At 44.8% G+C, this 22,612-nt stretch overlaps 1 protein-coding gene across 4 annotated transcripts in view; it reads left to right on the top strand.

Annotated features, from left to right (window-relative positions):
- Positions 1–6,722: 6,722 nt before the first annotated feature.
- FMNL2 (formin like 2) overlaps positions 6,723–22,612 on the top strand; it is a 347,713-nt gene continuing 331,823 nt past the window's right edge. For all 4 annotated transcript variants that reach the window (XM_066279848.1, XM_066279851.1, XM_066279849.1 and 1 more), the window contains exon 1: positions 6,723–7,293. In XM_066279848.1, the coding sequence (XP_066135945.1) occupies positions 7,177–7,293 (117 nt within the window). In that variant the 5' untranslated portion in view covers positions 6,723–7,176. The remainder of the gene's footprint in view (positions 7,294–22,612) is intronic.

Below are 22,612 nucleotides of genomic sequence, written 5' to 3'. Positions count from 1 at the left end.
CACATTCCTTTGCTGTCACCATTGTTGTTATTACAGGCTAAGGTGACAGAGTGGGGAGGACGGTGAAAGACAGTCTGAACCTGACTTCATGCCGCGCTACCTGCATTTTGTGATGTCTTTTCTCTCCCTTTGTAAGTATGTGGGAAGACAAATGCTGACCCTAGCCCTACGGAGTTGCTGAACCAATAGTAGTATCCACCTTTCCCCAGATTTCTTGTTTTATGAGAAAAAAAATTATTTATACCATTATTACTTGAGTTCTCTTATTTGGTGGAAAAATAAACATTCATTTCTGACTGAATCAGGAGCTAAAAGAGAATGGGAGAGGTGAGGTAGATCTTTGCAAGTTAAGTGCTGGAAGAAGTTGGTATGAAGCAGAAATTGAATAAACCACGTTTAAAATCAACAGCAGTGTTGGGCCCATAGTAAGTGATCAATTAATATTTTTAAAAGTATGGATGGTGTAATGCCAGTGGCTAAGGCCAGGCAGGTACACATTGAATTCAGGCAGATGGTAGAAAAACTGCAGAGTCAGAAAGAGTTGGGCCATTCTGTTTAATAAAGTCTCAATGGTGGACAAGCACACAAGCAGGGGAAAACCTCTTCTCTGGCACAAACAGTAAGAATGGACCCTCACAGTGGCTGGCAGACAGTCCGCACATCCGCAATCGCCATCTCTCTAGGGCGCAAGCACCCATTTCACCCCTTCAGGGTTGCTCACTTCACAGTCTACATGACATAAGAGACTACAGCAAAAGTTACACAATAATTACAAAGGTGTCCATCATGTCTCCCTGAGCACTCTGCCCAAGGTGCAGACTGGAGGCCCTTCTCTAGCCCCCTACTCCATGGTAGGCAGGAGGCTTGTATAAACCAGGACTGTGTCCGTCAAAACCTTCAAGTGTCCTTGGTGCGTGTGGGGCAGCTGTGTTAGGCTTGCTGGCGGGCTTACCAGCTGCAAGCACTTTGCTTGATTAGTGTGTGAGCACAGGGCAGAGGCACGTGTGCACAGCCTATAGAAGGCTATGGGCGCTTCCCCTGGGCGGCAATTCTCCCAGATTGCTCTCCGCTACCGTGACGTGGGGTTTTCTTACTACAGATAGCAGATTTTCCTGTTTATTAGCTCTTTCACTTTTGCTGCTTTTTGCTCACCTGTCTTAGCAAGCCTCCAATAAACGAGTCTGTCCCAATACTTTCCAGCTCCACAGTTTCTCTACTGTCTGCCTGAATCCAATGTGAACCTGCCTGGCCTTGGCCACCAGCACTACAGGGCTTCTGTCCAACTGGATGAGAGCAGCTTCCTGGCGCAGGAGTGCATCCACCAGAGCTGTCCCCAGCCCCCATGAGGGTCTCTCATACTGTGTCCAAAGGTGGCATGTCCACTCAACAAGGGAGCCGGCGCCCCCCTCTGGGTTGCAGTCCAAGAGTCAGTCCATGACAGACAGTCCAGCTGTCTGTGCAAATCACCAAGGTAAAGGTCCATTACAGGCAACTAGGTTCACATAGGGCCTCAGGCCTCCCCCTCATCTCTGCTATCACAGCAGCTCTGAAGACGCTGCCCCAAGGAGGAGCGCGTGGCAGCAGTGGCCAACCTCTCCACCTCTGCTCCAGAGAGCACGACGCCATCCACCCCTCTGCCCCGCAATCACAGCTAGCCTACCAGGGGCTCCGCAGGTCCTCTTTGCTGCTGGCTTTTCACCTTCTGGATGACATGTGGCCAAGCTTTGAGCATATGGATGGCAGCTTCAGCCCAAGACTCCTCATCCTCAGAAGAGGAGTTGGAAATGCCTGCTATTGCTGACTCAGGGACACTCTGCCTGCAGGACTGCAGCTCCATCTTTGGCTCCTGCAGCTGCCAGCTCTTGGACTAAGACTGACTCTCAATTTCCTGAACCCGCAGTCATTCCTCCAACATCTGCCACTGCCAACATTCAACCTCCAGGGCAAATTGCAACTCTTGGACCTGGTCAGCCTCCCTCTTCAGTGCTGGCTCCAGTTCACACCGTGGCTGGTTCTCAGCCTGCAGTCGGACTTGAAGTTCTTGGATCTGCAGCTCTTTCTCCAGTGACTGTTCCAGCTCATGCAGTTGTTGCCTTTCCGTCCGCAGTTCATTCTGGAGCTTTACAGCCTCAGGCCACCTCTCGCACAGAGCTCTTGGTTTCCTCTCACAGGGCTGTAAAAGACACCCAGCCTACAGTCCCCACCAGGAGAGCCACCAGGAACAGCCACTCCTCTATTCTACCCTCAAGGGTGTTGCAGCTCCATGCCCACCTGCTCCAAACCCTGCCCACTCTGCCAGGTGTAATACCAGTGGCTGAGGACAGGCAGGTCCACACTGGGTTCAGGCAGATGGTAGGAAAACTACAGAGCCAGAAAGGGTTGGGCCATTCAGTTTAATAAAGTATCACAATGGCAGACACACACACACAGGCAGGGGAAACCCCTCTCAGGCAAAGAAACAGCAAAACACCCCCCTCACAGTAGCGGGCAGGCCAACCACGCATCCGCAACCTCCTCCATCTCTTTCGAGCAGAAGCACACAGAGCCTTATATAGGCTATGTACTAATCAAGAAAGTGCTTGCAGCTCGTACACCAGCAAGCAAGCCTAACACAGCTGCCTCACAGATGAATTTATGAATCTTGCAGGACTTTTGTGGATGTAAACTGACATGAAGTAATCCCTTTAAAAATCCCAGGTACTATTTACAATTTTGATACAGGAGTCATGGCTATCACAGAGCACTTGCCTTATTTTATATAATTCTACACACAAGAATTTTCTTAGGATTACACTAGTAATTCTAAACTTTTTTTAAAAAAAGTTAAGTGACTTTAGCTACAGACTACTGCCTTGTATTTAAAAACTGAGCAGATACCAATGAAACTCAGCTATCTTTCAGAAATATTATGAATGACAGAAAAGCGTTCTTTTTTAAAATTTTTATTTTATATTTTTACAGAGACAGAGAGTGAGTCAGAGGAGTTAGTCAGAGAGAGGGATAGACAGGGACAGACAGACAGGAACGGAGAGAGATGAGAAGCATCAATCATTAGTTTTTCATTGCGCATTGCAACACCTTAGCTGTTCATTGATTGCTTTCTCATATGTGCCTTGACCGCGGGCCTTCAGCAGACCGAGTAGCCCCTTGCTGGAGCCAGCGACCTTGGGTTCAAGCTGGTGAGCTTTTGCTCAAACCAGATGAGCCCGCGCTCAAGCTGGTGACCTCGGGGTCTTGAACCTGGGTCCTCTGTATCCCAGTCCGATGCTCTATCCACTGCGCCACTGCCTGGTCAGGCAGAAGAGCTTTCTTGAAAGCAATTACACCATTAGGGAGTATTTCTGATCAAGCCATCCCTGGCGTAGCTTGCAAATACCTGGCACATGGAAGATAAAGTTCTAACACTTGTTTCCCTGGGAAATGACTAGATAGTTTTACAATTTTCTTTTTTTGTCCATATTTTTGACATCAACTATAATAAGTCATATGCATTAGTGATCAGAAAATGAAATATGTATTTAAAAATGCTTGCCTGGCCCTGGCCGGTTGGCTCAGTGGTAGAGCGTCGGCCTAGCGTGCAGAGGACCCGGGTTCGATTCCCGGCCAGGGCACACAGGAGAAGCGCCCATTTGCTTCTCCACCGCTCCGCTGAGCCTTCCTCTGTCTCTCTCTTCCCCTCCCGCAGCCAAGGCTCCATTGGAGCAGAGATGGCCCGGGCGCTGGGGATGGCTCTGTGGCCTCTGCCTCAGGCGCTAGAGTGGCTCTGGTCGCAACATGGCGATGCCCAGGATGGGCAGAGCATCGCCCCCTGGTGGGCAGAGCGTCGCCCCTGGTGGGCATGCCGGGTGGATCCCGGTCGGGCGCATGCGGGAGTCTGTCTGACTGTCTCTCCCTGTTTCCAGCTTCAGAAAAATGAAAAAAAAAAAATGCTTAACTGGTTTTAATGTTGTGGTGAGGAAGAGGGTACAATTAAAGTAATAGCAAGTCTTATCCTTCCTCCCTCTCCACACTCCCCAAAACAAAACTTCCCTGAGACTTTGTTAGAAATTCCTACATAAATTGTATAACATAATGAAGTGTTTTGTTAATTTTTTCACTTAATAACAGTCATAAATAATTACCAAGTATTAGAGGTTGAAAACAGTTCTCCTGGTTTATGGACTTGCACCCCTTGTCCCTGGCATCTCTCAAAGGGTGAGATTATGAGAGAGACTAGATGTGATAAGGCGTAAGGGGAGAAAAAGGTCCTAACCACTGGCAGAAATATAGCCAGAGGGAGCCATTAGTGTAATAAAAAAAAGAATATCCCAACTTCAGAAAATAATTCTAGCCTTTCTATCTACAGCCCTAGGTGGGCTGATTTTGTGAGTCAATCAGACCCAAAACATAGATCTAGAGATTACAAAGAACATAAAATACATTTGTGGGTCAGAAATGTCTCACTTGATCTGGACAAATTGCCTTTCTTTTTCACTAGCTGGGAGAGTGTGTGTGTGTGTGTGTGTATGAATCTTTATCCCTATTTTTCTTTGATCAATGTAATGCCAGTGGCTGAGGCCAGGCAGGTCCACACTGGATTCGGGCAGATGGTAGAGAAACTGCAAAGCTGGAAAGCATTGAGCCACTCCGTTTAATAAAGTCTCACAACAGCGATCAAGCACATAGGCAAGGGAAAACCACTTTCAGGCAAAGAAAAAGCAAGAATACTCCCTCACAGTGGTTGGTGGGCAGGCAATCTGCCATCTGCAATCCCCCAGAACGCAAACACCCATAACTTTGTATAGGACACACACACACACACACACACACACACACACACACACGGTGCAGCCACACACTCACATACCAATCAGTCAAAGGGCTTGCAGCCGGTAAACCAGTGAGCAAGCCTAACACAGCTGCTACACAATCAATAATACACATACTTAACTTTGATACAGTGTAATTTTAGAAATAAAGATTGCACTTATTCAGATTTTTGAGTTGAATTTATTTATACATTCTCTTTCCTTGAAAAAGGCTAGAGGTGGTTTATTTAAAGATCGCACACAGCCTGACCACGCAGTGGCGCAGTGGATAGAGCGTTGGACTGGGATGCAGAGGACCGAGGTTCAAGACCCCGAGGTCATCAGCTTGAGCGTGGGCTCATCTGGTTTGAGCAAAAGCTCACCAGCTTGGACCCAAGGTCGCTGGCTCGAGCAAGGGGTTACTTGGTCTGCTGAAGGCCCACGGTCAAGGCACATATGAGAAAGCAATCAATGAACAACTAAGGTCTCGCAATGAAAAACTGATGATTGATGCTTCTCATCTCTCTCCGTTCCTGTCTGTCTCTATCTATCCCTCTCTCTGACTCTCTGTCCCTGTAAAAAAACAAACAAACAAAAAAACTGCACACACACAATGCATTTGTGTATTTGCCTCAGGTTTTTGGTAAAAGTCACTTGTTAATTCAACAAATAGTCATTGAACTGTGTACTGTGCTCAGGCATCTTGGAGTTTATAAAGCTGATTAAAATGTGGTCCTTGATACTTGAGTCTTGTTACCTTGTTACCTTGCTCAGAAGCAGCTGACTTTTAACAGAGGGGAACAACCTTGGTTGCATATCAGAATCACCTGGGAAGCTTGTTAAAAATACGTCTGTTCTCAGCTCAGGGAAATTCTGGCAATAGGCAGGGCCTAGGTGTGTGCAGTTTTAACAACAAGCTTCCCAGGTGAATCTGATATGTAAACCAGGATTAGGAAACATAACTTTAACCTAACAAAGGACTAATTGCAGTAGTTCAGCCACAAGTCAACCAGGTGGATGTCCTTGAAATCTACAATATAGCCGTTGGCTAAAGAGGTTTATAAGGCTGTTTTTCTCCATTCCACTGCTTTGGAGTGCGTAGTTATAGTAGTCTGAAACTACTCAGAGGAGGGGGTGAGACCCAATCTTTTCTGTAAGACACCTGGAACAAGACTGTTACAGCCAAAGATCATCTTCAAAGCCTCCCCAAACACCCTGTTCTTATTTTCATCCCACACGAAATAAGTATATTTGTGTAATCTTCTCCTTCACTAGATTTTGAAGTATTTCAGAGCGATAGCAATTTTTTCTTTCTCCCACTAAGGAACACAGTAGCCCATACCTAATAGGAACTGACAGGTGTTTGTTTTGAATTGAATTGAATCTTCATCCAACTCTTAAGGTCTCAACATATATATATGTATGCGTATGTTTATAGTGGACATTTATAATAAATATCAATAAAAATATATTTTAAAAACTTTTCAATCACACTAAAGAATATGTAACATACACAAGGAAGAGAGAACAACGAAACCAGTATCCATGGACCACAGCCCCGTTGATTGGAACAGGACGTTGCCAATACCTTTGAGGTCCCCTGCTGAACCAGATCCTTGTGAACAGTAAGAAGCTTCTGAAATTTAAATCAGAATGCATATATTCAATCATTGATAAGATCATTCATTTATTTGTCAAATGTTTCAGAATTGTTCACGAGGTGATTCTTTCTATTGTTGGAGTGAAGTGGGTCAAAAGTGACATAAGGTGTGTCTAGATGGCCTTTGCTGTTTTGGGGTTCTAACCCAGCCGCGCCTTGGACAGCCGGCCTGGTTTCGGCGAGCGGACACTTTGGGCCGAAACTACGTATCCCGGCAGTCCGCGGGGCGAGTGGGCGGAGCCGGGCCGGGGGCGGGGGCCAGGAGAGAAGGGGCATTGTGTCGGGAGCGCGGAGCTGCATTTGTCTGCTTGGGGTGCTCTCCGAGCGAGCGTTGTGTTCCGCGGCAGTGGGCTGGAAGTGTCAGCGGTGGCCGCAGCCACGGTGGAAGAGCGAGTCGGAGGAACCACGCGCCGGCTTTCCACGATCGCTGGCAGGGAGCGGCGTGCCAGCGGAGCAACATGCAGATAGGCGCCCGGCGCCCTGAAGACCCCTTCAGAGGAAAAGAGGCCGGAGCGGCTTTGGGGCGGCAGGGAGCATGAAGGAGGCCGGGGGGCGGCTCGGCTCGGAGCGCTGCTAGGGAGCGTGCTGCACAGTCGCCGGGGCGCAGCAGAGGGCGGGGAGCCGGGCAGGTCGCACCAGCGGGCGGGAGCCGGTCGCCCGGAGCTGTTCTGATTTCCGACGCGGACGCGAGGGGCCCGGAGCAGCCCCCGACTCCAGCGAATAGCCAACATGGGCAACGCGGGGAGCATGGATTCGCAGCAAACCGATTTCAGGGCACACAACGTGCCTTTGAAGCTGCCGATGCCCGAGCCAGGTGAACTGGAGGAGCGGTTTGCCATCGTGCTGGTGAGTGCGCGGCGGCGACTGTCGGGCGTGGAGCTCCGGGCCGGGCGGCGCAGCTGACCCCCAACCTCCTCCCCTTTCCCCGCACCCAGAGCGAGCCTCTTGTCCCAAGGGGGAGGTGCCCACCTTCCCCATTGTAGCCTCCCCTTCGACTCACTCCTCTCGGCCCCTCGTACAGACCGCGCGCTCAGCCCTCTCGGGGTCCCGCGATGGGGCCGGGGGCTCTGGGCGGGCTGCCTGGTCAGCCCCGAACCCATTGTCTGGCGGGAGAGGCACCTCGTAGCGTGTGTGCCCGGGAGGTGCAGCGTGGGCCCGGGAGGAGGGGTGGCGAGCCGCTAAGCAAAGGCTTTTTGTTTGGGGAAAGAAAAAAGCCCGCAAATCCCGCGTCCCTGCGGACCATCCCGCGGGCGCCCGCCCGGGCCTGCAGGGTCCGGGGCCGATGGGTGCATGTGGCCGGCCACCGGCAGTGCACCGGGTGGCGCACGAAGGGGAACTTGGAAGCAGACGTTGCGGCTGGCGGAGGGGGGCTCCCCTGAAAGGGAAAGAGAAGGAAACCCGCGCCAGTGCGGCACCCTGGTCCCTAAACGAGGAAGGGGGCATCTGAAACCCAGGCGAGAGAGAAGCTTCGCCTCAGCGCGTCCTTTTTTTGGTCTTAAATCTTAAACCACAAAAATGTGCTGTTTTGCGGGGACGTGTTGCGAGCTGTTCTGACTCCATGGGCGACCCCTCCCCTCCCACACCCAGCCCAGTTCCCGGCTCCCTTTCGAAATCCGCTTCTCCAAGTTTACAGCTTCGCAAATCCAAGACTAAAGATTCTTTTCTTTCTCCCTTTTCTGCCGGGACTAAGTTTCTGGGCGCCTCCCTGCCGGAGCTTGTCAGCGCTGTGAGCTCAGGAGGGTGTGGTAGCCTCCCTCCTCGCCCCAGCTGGAGCTGTACTGGAGTTGGTCCCCACTCTTTGATTTTTAGTGTCCCCCTTCTCGTAAGGGATGCTGTAGGGCAAGTGACCGGGCAAGATCCGACGCGTTACTGTTCTTACACATGTATATTTCCCTTTTCCTAGTTAGTTACCTCTAAACTCTACGAGACTGGGAATCTAGAGGAACTTGTGCCCAAGGCAGCCAAATTGTGCATTTGCCTGCGGGTTTTTGGCACGTAACCTCACAATCCTGAGAAAGGACCCGAGTCTAACTGGAGCATTTAAATTGTCTTTCTTCAGCCCTGGTTTGACATGGGGAATAATGCTCTGATGACAGGTTAGCTTTTTGTGCTCTTCGGGAGAACAGAGGCCACGAGTTTTTTTCACAACACGGGGAAACTGGGGTGGCAATCAGGAGATAGATGAGGCTGCCGGGTCTTGCTGTGAATCGGCTGTGATCTCCCACAGCTGCTCCACTCCGAAATGAAACATAGGCTTAATTACTTCTCAAGGCAGCCTAGGTGCATACATGGCTTGTCTTTCCAGAGACGAACCTTTTTAGTCAGAATCTCCTTCCTACCAGACCCATGGTTCTTATCTCCAGCTCCGGGCTTTCTGTCTTTCCATCTATTCTGTGGTGCTGTGTGTCTGTGTGTGTATGGACTCGAAGTGGAAGGGCCAGTGACACAGGAAAACCAGATGACAGTAATGCAATTAAGTTCTGCTCAACTGGGATAGCATGTTTTGCATGAGCTCTCAGTTACCCTGCTGATTAATAACACATGGTATGAATTAATCTTTAGAAAAATAATGTTCCATCATCAACATGGTTGATTTGTGTTACTATTAAGTCTAGCAGTCAAAAATTTAGTATGTAGACGTTTATGATTCTACATTGTAATCTCCTTGGGGCAATGGTTGATTGTTGTGGCTACTTTTACTCTGCTCACACACAATTACTGGATGCACTTCCTTTTGTAATTGTTTACAATATTGTAAAGCTATCAAAACAAACACACAAAAAACAACAAAAACACACCAGGCTGACCTTTTTCTGAATCGAGACAAAGCTTTTGGGAAAGTCGCAGCTTGGGACCCTCTTGTTAGGGATACACACAGCCCACTGACATATTGTTTAATTTTCCTTAGTCAGCTCCAGCTGCTCTTTGAAAACCTGCAAAAGGAGTTAAGAGGAATAGAGTTAATGGAAGTTCAGGGTTATGGTGATTTCTTTTCTGGTCAGTTTTCTGAGGTTGTGTATGTGATGCTCTCAACTTTGCTCTTCTTGAATTGCTTAAGAAATCAGCTCAAACCATTTAATTCTGGAGATAAAGCATGAAGGACATATTTTGGATTGGCAAGTTTTAAAGTACACATGTGGAGATAACTCTTTACTCCAGACAGTGGGAATCACTTTGGTATTATTGATCTTACTTTTATTTTCCTATATGATAAAGATCATATGGGTTTGGGAGGAAAACCAGATAGTAATACTGTACATAAAATTGTACAAGTGGCCCATTGTAAGTATGGCTTACTTATATCAGTTAACGAGCCATTTCAGGCAGGGAAAAATAATTCCTCCCACCCTCAAGCTTGAGAATAGTTAAAGCATTGCGGAAGAGTAAATAAAAATGAAAATAACAGAAGTCTATCTATTTCCGGAGAACTTGAAAACAAACCTACTTAATGGCTGTTTCCCTGCCCCTCCACCCCTTCAGTCTCTATGAGTTAAATTAAATCTAAAAAATCAGTGGGTGTGAGTGGAAAGGTGAGAAGAGGGAGTAAAAGTGCTAAATTAAGATCAGTGGAGGGGTAAACTTTTAAAAATCATAGTTTTTAATAGAAAAAATGGGACTTTTAAATAGATTAATGTTAACTGAGCTTTCTGTAAGTAATGTCTAGTAAAGCATGGATCCAAATCTTAGGAGCTTAATCCTCCTAAGGAGAATCTCCCCCCTTCCTGAACTACTTCAGCATTGTTATCACAGTTGTAAAATTTACATTTAAGAGAAAGATTGCTGACTCCTTATGTACATTTAACTATTTGCATCCTTGTATTTACCTTTGAGTTAGAGTTATAAGTGATAGGCCTTCATGTGTGTGCACACATGTACAATGTCTCTTACATTCTTTGATGGAAATATTTCATAAATTATAAGTTCAATCACCAACTTTTGTTTCTTTAGGGTGTATATATTTTATGTATTTTTCAGGTAACATTGGCCTGTATTTTTGAGGTCCCGCACATTTGTAATTAAACATCTATGTGGAGCTCCATCATTAAATACTAATTGTTGGGAACACATAGATACACACACACACACACACACACACACACACCTTACTTTTTAAAGATGACACTATGAAGGTGATTTTGAGTGTTGTGAACAACATGGTATTTGTCCCAGAATATGTCTTTCTACATTAGACACTCCTAAAATTTACTAATTTTTGGCTTGCAATCAGTTTGTCTCCCCATGCCTTTGTCAAATAGCCAATTTCAGGATTCTTTGAATTTCAGAGGAAAGGATAATTTTAAGCCCTCTAGCCAGCTCCCCTATCTCTGTGCTACCAGATATCAAACTGCTCAGCCAAGATTAAAAAAGACAGATTAGGAAATGATGGCTTAGGGCAGTATTATCCTATGTTTGATACCAGAAACTGCTTTGGTTAAGTGATTAATTTGAGTCCGTTTCCTTTTCAGTTTTTTTCCCCCTGAGGTTGAATGTGGTCATTTTGCTTTAGGATGAAGTGGGAACATTTTCTGAGTACCTACTGTGAGTGCATCCTATGCTTGCATATTCTTATTGAATCCTCACAATAACTCCAGCGATCAGCAGCATTATAGTTGAGGAAATAAAGATCACTTAAATTACTTGAGGTCATAGAATAGCCAATCTGGAACTTTAACCCAGATTTGGATTCTGCAGCCCCCATTTTGTTATACTTGCTCAGGCCTAGAACTAGGAAGGGAATAAAAGGGGAGGGGGGGCTGTAGCTAACAGTAAAGGTGTAAAAAAAAAAAATAAAAGAACCCATGTAAATCTGTTAGATGCAAGTTTCAAATGGCAGAAGTGTAGACGTGACCGGAGTGGGGTGCACTTGCTGTTTCTCTTCAGATGTCAGACGTTTGGCATCTTCACTATGCTGTTCTGTTTCCAGGCATGAGGTTAAATATTGATTTGGTATGAAAGTGTACTCTTAAGTTTTTCTGGCCAGGCAGACTTGAACTAGCTTGGTGGGGAAGTTTAGGTTTTCTACATCAGAGGGAAGAGGCAATCTGTCAGAGCAGTGCATGTACTCCAAATGTAATGACTTGTGAAAGGAAAAGGAAGGTCAAGTTTTACCATTTAATTTTATCTCCCTCTGCAAGGTGTTGTTTCCTTTCAACCACTTCCAAGGAGAGCTCTAGCTATGAAGTCTGCTGAGCAGATGGATGGGTAGCAGTGAAGTTAGGCCATCACCAGATACAGGCTGATGTTTTCTCACACCCTTTCTCCTGCTGTGAGGAAAGGGAAGGGGAGAAGGGGGTGGAGTGTTGTCACTTTGAGCCATGATACACTCTCATCCTAGGCAGTAACCCCCTGAGCTGTTTTATTCTCAAAGGTAGAAGTGTATGCTTAGGACTGTGCTTATCATCATCATCTTGGTACATTTCTTGACCCCCCCCCCCCCACCACATCAGTATATATAGATATCTAGATAGATGTTGATTAAAGGCTATATTCTGCATGTAAATATTTGATTATTGAGAAACTGGCAGCAATGTAAACTGGTGAAAGATATGCATGTCCTTAAATCTTTAAGTGATAAGAATTTTTCCTTTATGTGCAACAGAGACAGAGAGGGACAGATAGGGACAGACAGATAGGAAGGGAGAGAGATGAGAAGCATCAAGTCTTCATTGCAGCACCTAGTTGTTCATTGATTGCTTTCTCATATGTGCCTTGACGAGGGGCCTAGAGCACAGTGAGTGACCTCTTGCTCAAGCCAGCAACCTTTGGGCTCAAGCCAGCGACCATGGGGTCATGTCTATGGTCCCATGCTCAAGCTGGTGAACCTGCACTCAAGCCAGAGACCTTGGGATTTAGAACCTGGGTCCTCAGTGTCCCAGTTTGACGCTCTATCCACTGTGCCACCGCCTGGTCAGGCAAGAATTACTTTTACGCCTTTAAATCCTTAAGTGATAAGAATTACTTTTACGTGTGGCCTCTCATTTAGAGGACAGCGTCAGCCTGGAAGGCAGAAAACCTAGTTTCTAGAATTCTGCACCAACTTGAGCAAATTAAACTCTTTCCTCTAGCCCCTGTAAATAGGAGCAAAATTTGACACAACTGTTAGGATAGTAATGAGATTTTTAAAAACCTTAGCACTTGAAAGTGTAAAATTTCTAGAACATAAAATATTATGATTCATTAGCTGACTTCATATGTTGAAGAACTTGTGTGTAGAAAGATGTGGTTTGGAGCAGTGTTATTCAATAGCTGGTCAGAAATTTCATGCTGGTTCGCCGAAGAGTTAATCATCCTGATGGTGTATAAAGATTATAGACCCAATAATCTTAGTCAGATTCACTTATGCTCAGGGTGATTTCTTTCTGCCTTAGTGGTCCTCAAAATAATTCTTCTATTTTCACTGGTCCTCAAGTGTAAAAAAGTTGAAAACTATTGGTCTAGAGAGTAGGTTTTCCAGAGTTGGTGACTGAAGGTCTCATAAGCTTAAGGGAAAGTATTCTAATATTTAGAGTTGTCAAAAAATGAATAGTGAGCTCTCCATTAGAGTTGCTCAGACAGAAGCTGTATGAAAAATACTGATAATTGGAAGGTCTTTCTGAACCCAAGACATAGCTAGTGCGTTATTGGCTAGAACTGTGCCTCCTTGAGATGAGCCTGCCACCTGGGGATTATACACATAGAGTGATAGCACCTGCGAGTGGGGAGGGGTCTTGTGTGTTCCCCTGGGTTCAAAGAAGAAAATGGCATAGGCTCATGTTGTTCTGGAACTGCGTTCTACTTGACAGTAGTTGTTGCGTGAAGGGCTTGGTCTCGGTGAAATGTGCTCTTCCTTTCATATGAAGGGCTTGGGGAGTAAGGACAGGTGAAGTGGGCTCTCGGACCTTCACGTTTAAACAAGTAATAGATGTTATACAAATGGCTAAAGAAAGAAGCACTGATTCTAGATGATTGTCTCTCCTTTGCAGGAGGGTGCCGGTTCCTGGAATCCTTTTAGGAACAATTTATAAAAGAACAAATTGGAATTGTTTAGGAAGGTGGGTAGGTTACAAGCTGTGCAGCTGGTTGGCAGATGCTCCCTTGTAGAGTGGCTCTTCCACACTGCAGTGGGGGATGTGCCCCTTCTCCTTTCCCAGGAGTATTTTCCTTGGTTTAGGGGTCATGGTGTTTGTATGGAGGCTTGATGCACCTCTTATCTCTCACCTACTTGAACACTGGCTGCAGAGGTAACTCGCCTCTTGTCTTTCCTTGGAGATGGTGTCTCTTCAGACTGCAGGGTGATGTTCTCTCCTCCCTGGTCACCCCATTCTCTTCTCCAGCGCCCTCTCTTTTGGCATCACGTCGAGGACTGTGTGGTTTCTCACAGGTACAGTATAATGTGTAAGCAGTGTCCTGGGAACAGCTGGTAGGCTGCAGAGCTGCCTCATGGACTGTGATTCAACTAAGGACCACAGGCATGGACCAGGATGGCTGGGAATCCCATTCTTGGGAAATATCAAGTTCCTTGAAGGCATAATGGTATTTGATGCAGACAGATGGATAGAGTGTACTTTCTTTTCACAGTCTTAAAAGACAACATGACTGTTGGCATCAGAGCTCGCAGGTAGGTACCTTTTGACAAACTTTTTATAGTTTCTAGGTCATGCCCAAGGTGTCCCCCCTCCTCACATCTTCAGTGTTCTTGTGTGTGTGGTGTGAAACTGATGTTGCTGACTCTTATTGCACATGCACCTCACTCCACCTTCTTCTTTGCTGAAGAAGCTGTGTTGTATTTGTAAGCCTCTATATCCCTTGCCACAGAAGCTTTGAAAGGTTTGAGGTGTTGAGACCCCGCTGTTTCCAGCGGTAATCTCCTTGGTTGCTCTGTGGTAGAAGGTGCCCTGGGCCTGCTTTATACTGAAAACTTGTTGGCTTTGGGAAAGGTGTCCGATCATTCACATTTTTGACCCCGTGACTGGTGCCTGAAGGTAACAGACCTTACCTATCTCAGGTGCTGCCTTGAGTTGAGGATTTAGTGAGGAAACTGACTTTTTCTTTGTCCCTGCTCTCTACCCCCCCCCCCCCCCCCCCCCAGGGAAGCTTGGCTGCCTGCTTTATTTAAGGTAGGATAACGAAAGGATTGACAGGCTAAAGCTGTGGTTCTCAAATGTGACTGGATATTGACATCACCTTGAGCCTCAGAATATGGATGCCTGGACAAGAGTGTGGGGGTTACGGGGTGGGGGGGGAGAAGAGGGAGGGGGTTGGGGGAGGGGAGGGGCACAAAGAAAATCAGTTAGAAGGTGACGGAAGACAGTTGGACTTTGGGTGATGAGAATGCAGCATAATCAAATGTCAAAATAACCTAGAGATGTTTTCTCTGAACACATGTACCCTGATTTATCAATATCACCGCATTAAAATTAATTAAAATAAATAAATAAATACAAAAAAAAAAAGAATACGGATGCCTGGGTCCCACTTTCAGGGATTCTGAGAAGCTTGTCTGCAGTGTGACCCGAACATCAGGAACTTGACAATAGGAGATCTGAAAGTGCAGCTTGAGTTGAGAGCGTTGTGCTGCAGGAGTGGGTCTTGCCCTTTTTCTGCTTCCCCCAAACACCAGACAAAAGTTAAAACCACAGTGAACAAAGCAGATGAATGTAGCGGGAAAGGAATTGTTTAAGAAGTAGCAGAAAATTTAGAGAACTCAGGCATAGTGGAGAAAGGTTAAACAGACAACAAAACTAAAGATGTTGGATTCAGCCAAGATCAGCAAGGTGAGAAATGTAGAAGAAATGGATCAAAGCCCATTAAATGTTAGACTTATATAACTATTTAACAAATGGCCGTCGAATAATCATGATGGAAGTTTGCAGAGAAAGTTCTGTATGTTATAACTAAGGAGTGAACGGTGACTCTGAGGTGTATTTATGTACTAGAACACTCAATAAATCAATTGTATTTTTGCTTAGGCCTCTATTCTCCAGCCTAATTGTTTGTTGGTCCAATTCAGGCTTTTTGCTTTGATCTCTGGTTTTACCACTTTCAAAGACTTGATGAGCTTGGCTTCCTGGAGTGAAATTCAAATACACTTGTGAAATATAAACAACATTCATTTATTAAGAATTCTATAATCAAGGCAAATTGGCATGCTTATATAAGCAATTAGCTCTGAGAATAGAACGAGAAATAGGATGCTAGGTCAAGAATGAGCTGATTGTTCTCAGTGCAAGACTCTATTCCATTAAAAGTCATAATATAAGCAAATACACATTCCTCTTATTCATAATCTTTAGCATTTGTGGTTTGGGGTTTGAGGACAGCATATGTGGTTTTCTGAACTGAGAGAGTAGAAGCAATTATTGTTCCATTTTCATCTAGAAATAGAAATAAATATTTCAAGGAAATGTACAATAGGTAATTGGTTTATGACCAAACAAAACTTTCTAGTAATTGGGAATAGGGCAAGAGAAGATATGGATTTATGGGAATACTAAAGAAGAATAATGAAGTTTTATTTTGGTGGGGAAGATAAAGACGATGCCTGTTTTGCAATGGCAGAAAGATGGAAAATAATCTCGTGTCTTCAGTGAATCATGTTATTCTGTATAGAAGAAGCACTAGGATAACTGGTAGTAGAATGTTAGCTGGAACCTGGTTAGATTTGCACCATGGCAATGCTCAGTTTGGGCAGTAAGTTCAGTATTTTCGAGTGTCTTACCCTGAAAGCTGGGGGCCTTAATGCAAAGGCGTGAGTCAGATGAATAACTTTACAGGTTTGTTTCATTTCTGGCCTGACCCTTTCAGTCCCCAATATGCTCAGCCTGTTGGTTTTTCCAAGGAAACCTTGCCTTTTTAGTGATCATGGAGTGTCTTGTCTAATTAGGAGTCTTCATCCCCGAGGACTTCTGCCTGGTGAACCTAGGAAGCCAATTCAGTGCAAATGACTTGGGACCAGGACACTGCAAATTTGGAATTTGTGATTCCCAGGCCTTACTGTAAATCATTATTTTATTGGCAGCTAATCAGGCAGTCCAGATGTGAACCCAGAGAGACCATTTAGAACTGTGTGGCCTCCTGGAGCTGTGGGACCAGCTAGCTTGCCAGGGCTGAGCCTCTCTACACAGGGAAGTTTTAGGTCTGCCTTCTGGAAAGCATTTGTTTGGTTTAGAAATCTCCATATCATCTGTGCATTTCCCAGATCCCAATCCTCATTTAATGGAGTGATACTTTAACATTGGACATCTGTATTTTTGTTATTTTTACCATAAATTATCAGAAATTCCAAGGTTGGCCTCAGGTGATTTTTCTGTTGATAATGGAAAAACTTAAAAATTCTTTTTTGGTTGTTATTTTGGAGAATCAAGACCCATCTTTTAATCATAACTGGATATTTGTATTGAAGAATAATATACAAAGAGAAATGAGCCCACATCATTAAGCGTACAGCTTGGTGGATTTCCACAAACAACACTGTTTTAACCAGCCCCTTGATAAGGAGTCAGGTTTTCTTCACACAGGGTTTGCTTTGGCTCCTTGCCTCCCCAGCCACAGTCGCTCACCTGAACTTACTGTTTAAGTGGCTAGGCGTAGAGTAGACCACAGGATTGTGCCTTGTGGTCTGATTCTAAATGACTCTAACCATGAGATTTCCACCACTTCCTTTGAGAGATTTACTCATTTGGAGTAGACCTGACCATTAGGAGATACTGACATTGTAGCATCTTTCTGTTGCTTTTAGTTATATCATTATTGATACCCTAATGGTATTTGTGTGAGTGAGGTGTGTGTGTGTGTGTGTGTGTGTGTGTGTATGTATGTATAGTATCTCTGTTTTTCATCATACAGAGAAGAGGACATTTTGATTTATGTTCCTAGAGAAAAGCATGGATAGGCAGGAATTTCCACAGTGAATATGGCATTTGCAGTTTGAGTTACAATACTGGGAATGTTGCACTTGTAGATACAAGTGTTATTTATTTACTCTCAAGCCTCAGGCTGGCCTTTAGTTTTTGCCATTTTTTTTGATGCTTCTTTTGAAATATTACAAGGTGTAAGGTTGTGAATTTCATTTTCTGGTTCAATTTTCCCATCAAAGCCCTGTTATTATTTCAGACCTCAACCTAATGTGAGAGGGCTTTGCCATGTTTGTTGTTAATGGTTTTACCTCTCCTCCGTGACTTCCGTGCCCGCCCCCCAGCCTTCTCATCGAAGCCTTCCACTGTCTGGCCAGACCCTCTCCTCTTCTGTTTCTTTCCTTGACCCAGACTTGGAGTTTGCTTTCTCTACTGTGCTCAGAACAGGCCTGCACTTTTCCTCCTTAGCTCTTTTCTTGAGTGAGTCTTCTGCTTACTGAAAATATGTATATCCAGCTTTCAGCGCTCTTCTGAAATCTCAACTCTTCCAAATATCCTTGCAGTCAGACCACATGAGCTTGGGGGAGGTGGGAAAAACAACTCTCCTCTCTTTGATCTGTTTATAGTCGGAATAGTATGAGTTATTTCTCTTACTCATGAGGCCCTTGATTAAATATCACCTTGTGTGAGACGTGACTGTAAAATAAGGGGAAGCTTTTATGTGTAGCTTTGTAGTCATTCATTAAACTCTCAGCTGTCTGTTTACGTCCATGTTTTTACCTGGTAGATCACACTGTGGGCTTCTGGAAGGCAAGGATTGTACTTACAGGTCCTGGCACTTTTCCTTGTCTAGCACAGTGCTTGATCCAGGGAGGGGTCTTAGCAGAAAACAACTGACTTGGTTAGAGAATGGTGCCCACTGCTCTCTGAGAACCTACTTAGCTGACCACACTGGGCTGACTGTTAATTGTACATAATTGGCCTTTGTGTTGAAATGAAACTTAGTTATAGATTCTTACTCATCTTGGTATTCCCAACACCACTTGACTGTACTGGATGCCCAAGAATACTGAGTGTTCAGAGGTAATAAGTTGGCATCATGTTTCACCTGACTCCTTACCGGAAATTGGTGAATGGGGAGAAGAGGTGTGGCGATTGAAATAGCCAAGAGAAGTCAGTTGCTTTTCACCATCCCTAAGCCAGGTTGGTGTCTCATGATGTACTGTCATCAGTGAGTAGTAGCACAGGGCTTTTTTTTTTTTTTTTACAGAGGCAGAGATAGACAGGGACAGACAGACAGGAACAGAGAGAGATGAGAAGCATCAATCATCAGTTTCTCGTTGCGCGTTGCGACTTCTTAGTTGTTCATTGATTACTTTCTCACATGTGCCTTGACCGTGGACCTTCAGCAGACCGAGTAACCCCCTGCTGGATCCAGCGACCTTGGGTCCAAGCTGGTGAGCTCTTTGCTCAAGCCAGATGAGCCCGCGCTCGAGCTGGCGACCTCGGGGTCTCGAACCTGGGTCCTTCCGCATCCCAGTCCGACGCTCTATCCACTGTGTCACCACCTGGCCAGGCAGCACAGGGCTTTTTTAACATAAAATGTCCTTCATGGTACTTTCTTTTACATTTGGACTGAGGTAGGTTTAAGTGAGCCGCATTCACTGTTTTGGCATAGTAGTGCTTTGCTGTTTACAAAGTGCTTTTAAATGATCTTCTCTGAGTCCTAGAGTTCTTAATAAAAGAGGCAACTAGGACACGAGGGTACGCGGCTTGAAGTTACACAGGAAGGCCGTGAAGTTTGTCATCCAGTCCTAGGTCTTTTACACCAAAACTCCAGGGGCACTTCATTGTAAAGCCACGTGATGTTTCTGTGCGCACTCATGTTCTGTCCTGTCCTTTAAGCACTTCTCTGACGCTCTGGCAGTCCCTTTCCTAGTGAGGCGGTGGGGCTCAGCGTGGTAGAGTGGCCGTTACCCAATGATGGATGCAGGGTTTGAATTCAGGCCTTTAGGATGAGAGACCTGCTTCCTACTGTATTGCATTGTATATACTATATATATGTGTGTGTGTGTGTGTGTGTGTGTGTGTGTGTGTGTGTGTGTGTTTTGAGTTGGTTATAAGATGTCATTAAATGTATGCTGCTTTTTAGAAAAATGTATGCTTTTCTTGTTCTTCCTGTACTCTCTATATTAAATTAATTCACACACTAGCTATGATTTTTATGAGTTCAGCATCAATATAGTTGTAGATATACTAAGTTCTGAGTGTTTAGAAAAAATTTCCTTGGAAAAGGAAGTAGAGAGATGTCAGCTTGGTCCCAACCACTGCTAGACTTTCCTCTTGATTCTACATTGTGCATTTTTGCTCATTTGTCACTGCTTATAAAAGGGCTTCCACTTTAATCAAGAGTCCAAAAATATTTACTGAGCACTTACCGTGGGCCAGGCAGTGTTGCAGGCACTGGAGGACGGTGCTGCGTGAGGCGGGCCAGCTGTCTGCCCTGGAGACAGTCACAGTCTCCGCTGGGAGACAGCAGTGGGGAGCCAGACGTGTGCAGGGGACACAGCTGTGTAAGTGGACCTGTTCCGGCGCTGTAGAGAGCCGTGTGAGTACACGTGGATACTGTGAGGTGGCGCCCTCTTGGTTAAAGTCTGTATGGTGGGGAGCTGGCAGCCAGTGTGTGATCAGGTAAGAGCTATTCAAGCGTGATGAGTATCTACGTGTTTCTCCCCCTCCTGGCTCAGAATGGGGTTCCACTGAAATGAAGGGACTAGCCCGTGCAATGTCCCTAGCCCAGTGGCTCCAGCGCTCACCTGTGGGGAAACTACAAGGCAGAGGCGGGGACTCTATTTTCTTTGTCATGACAGAGCTATTTTTTGTAAATGGCTCTGTGCAGTCACAGTTCTGCCATTTGTTAAATTCAAATGATTTCTAACAAATTATCGCTGCAGTCCTGTCACTGTTCTAGAGCCATGGGACAGAGAGTTTCTGAGAATGGAGTATCTGATTAGTGTGAACAGTGCCCATCTCAGTACAGGCACCCTGAGGGCTGGTACTGGCAATGCCCCATTCTCTGTACTTGAAGCCATAGGTTGACCTGGGTCAGGCAAGATAGAAAGAAATTTCTTTTTTACTGTAACTTTTTACTCGTTGCTCTGATTTTTTTTCCTTTTTCTTTTTTTAAGAAAAATTTTATTTTAAGGGCGTACAAGAGGTTTTTATTTGGAAATGAAAAATAAAAGTAGTGTATAGTTAAAATTATCCCTACAATTCCTTAAGTTGCTCATGAAACTACAGTAAGCACAGTTCTGGATTTGTGGCCCTAGAAAGTAATTCTTATACAGGTTAAAGTTTGAGAACCTCTGAGCTTCAGTCAGAGAAGCCACGACAGCAAAGTGTAAGTGCACCTGTCTGGGCATTGAGACCATTCTGCCTTTAACTGTCAGATCTCTGGCAGGGACTGGAAGATGGGTGAAGTCTACCATCTTGCTTGCCTATAGGGTTATCTATTCAGTGTCACATTAAGCCTTTAAGTACTATAAGTAGACTTCTTTCTTGTGAGAATTTTAAGGTAGCCCTCAAGGTGAATGTGGGTTTGATGCATGTGTAGCAATAATAACAATATAGTCACATATGTTTCTTTTTTTTCAATTCTTTTGTTTAATTTAGAAATTAAATTTAATGGGGTGAGATCGGTCCATAGGAACACATAGGTTTCAAGTGTACCTTTTCATAGCATGTGAACTCTTCATTGTGTCCTGTGCCCTTTTCTTTAATCACTTCAGTAAACATGAAAGGTATCTCAACATACCTGCAAGGTACACAGCTTCTATTTCATATGAAACTCAGGACTAAGAGTTGTTAAGGGAGTTGCCTGAGGGCGCACATTTCTAGTAGGAGCTGGAGCTGAAAATCAACTTTGTTGATTCTAACACGGTGCTCCTAACATGCTGTTTGGAGTCTCATTTATGAAAAATAAGCATGATAAATACAAATGAATGGTTCAGAGTAAATTGAAAGCCCTGTAAGGGTAAGCTCTGTATTTTCAGCACATATTAATTTTGTTGCTATCTACCCAGAACCAACACCAACTATATATTCTTAAAAAAAAAATTTAAAGATAACATAAGAACTGGATGAATAAGCCACTGTCCACTGTTGAAGCAGTAAAGGCCAAATAAGCTTGTGATCAAATTGGCTTTTTCCTTGTAACAGTTGTCTTCTGAAAGCTTTCTGAAGGCTCCTTTCAGACAACTGTCTCTGAACCTTTGTTTTTTTTTAAACTGTCCCTAGTAAAATGGCCTTGTTGTTACAGCTTGAAGGCTGTGTAGTAAGCTTTTTTTTCTTTTCTTTTTTTTAGTAAGCCTTTTGATCAGTCCTCAGTGATAACCCATACACTTGGACTTCCTTACGAGAGGGAATGACTGTAATTATCTTGTATTAGTAAGCATTGTGTTGGGGGATGCTTGTTTTTAGTAAACAAATTCCATATAATCTCATTCATTCCTTCAACAGATGTTTTGTTCCAAGCCAGACCAGCCAGGCACTGTTAGGATGCTGGCACACAAAGGTGAATAAAGCATCATCTCTACTTTTGAGGGGGTTAACTGCCTAGTGGAAGAGATAGGCATGAAAATGAAAAAAAAAAGGGGGGGATTGTACTATGGAAGGGCATGTAAGGTTACAGTGCTGTAACATTTTAGGTTAATACGATAAATCTGTACAAGTCCATAAATTTGCCCGGAAGTTGTAATTCATAAAGTACAGAAGAAATGAATTTTGCTCTGCCTGAATGCCTAAAGATTCAGGTGTGTGTGTAAGTGTGCCTATGCAAGCCACTTGGAAGAATCTGGTAAAAAGCACTGATTTTCAGAGACAGCCTGCCTTTCAAGTGGAGAGCATTCTACTCCAAAGGGCCACAGACTGAGGCTTTCTCCAAGGTGGTTCGTTTGCATCAGAAACTAAGTAACTGTCTGCTGCACTCACTTTGCTAGAGACCTGGCAGTCTTCCCTGCAGAGCTCATTGAAAGAAGTGATGGCATTGGACCCAGAATGAGCATTTAACTGAACTATTTAAATATATGTTTAGTTTAAAAAAAAAAAAAAAAGCTTGTTGATGAGCATAGGCTTGGGAATTAGACCTGAGTTTGAATCAGGATTTTGCTGTTAACTGGTCAAGTGCTTGTAAACCCCAGGAAGCCATGTCTGTTCTATGAGTTCAGAGCCACCTCTTTGGGTTGGTGGGAATATTAAATGGCATTACCTAATCTAGTCAATCTGTGGCATTTGGGTAAGCACTTTGTAGGAGGTGGTGCTTCTGATTATTTTGC

The sequence above is a fragment of the Saccopteryx bilineata genome, chromosome 5 (assembly GCF_036850765.1).
Source record: "Saccopteryx bilineata isolate mSacBil1 chromosome 5, mSacBil1_pri_phased_curated, whole genome shotgun sequence".
Lineage (NCBI taxonomy): Eukaryota > Metazoa > Chordata > Mammalia > Chiroptera > Emballonuridae > Saccopteryx > Saccopteryx bilineata.
Note: the sequence above shows the minus strand (reverse complement) of the source record. Positions and strands in the feature narration are given on the sequence as shown.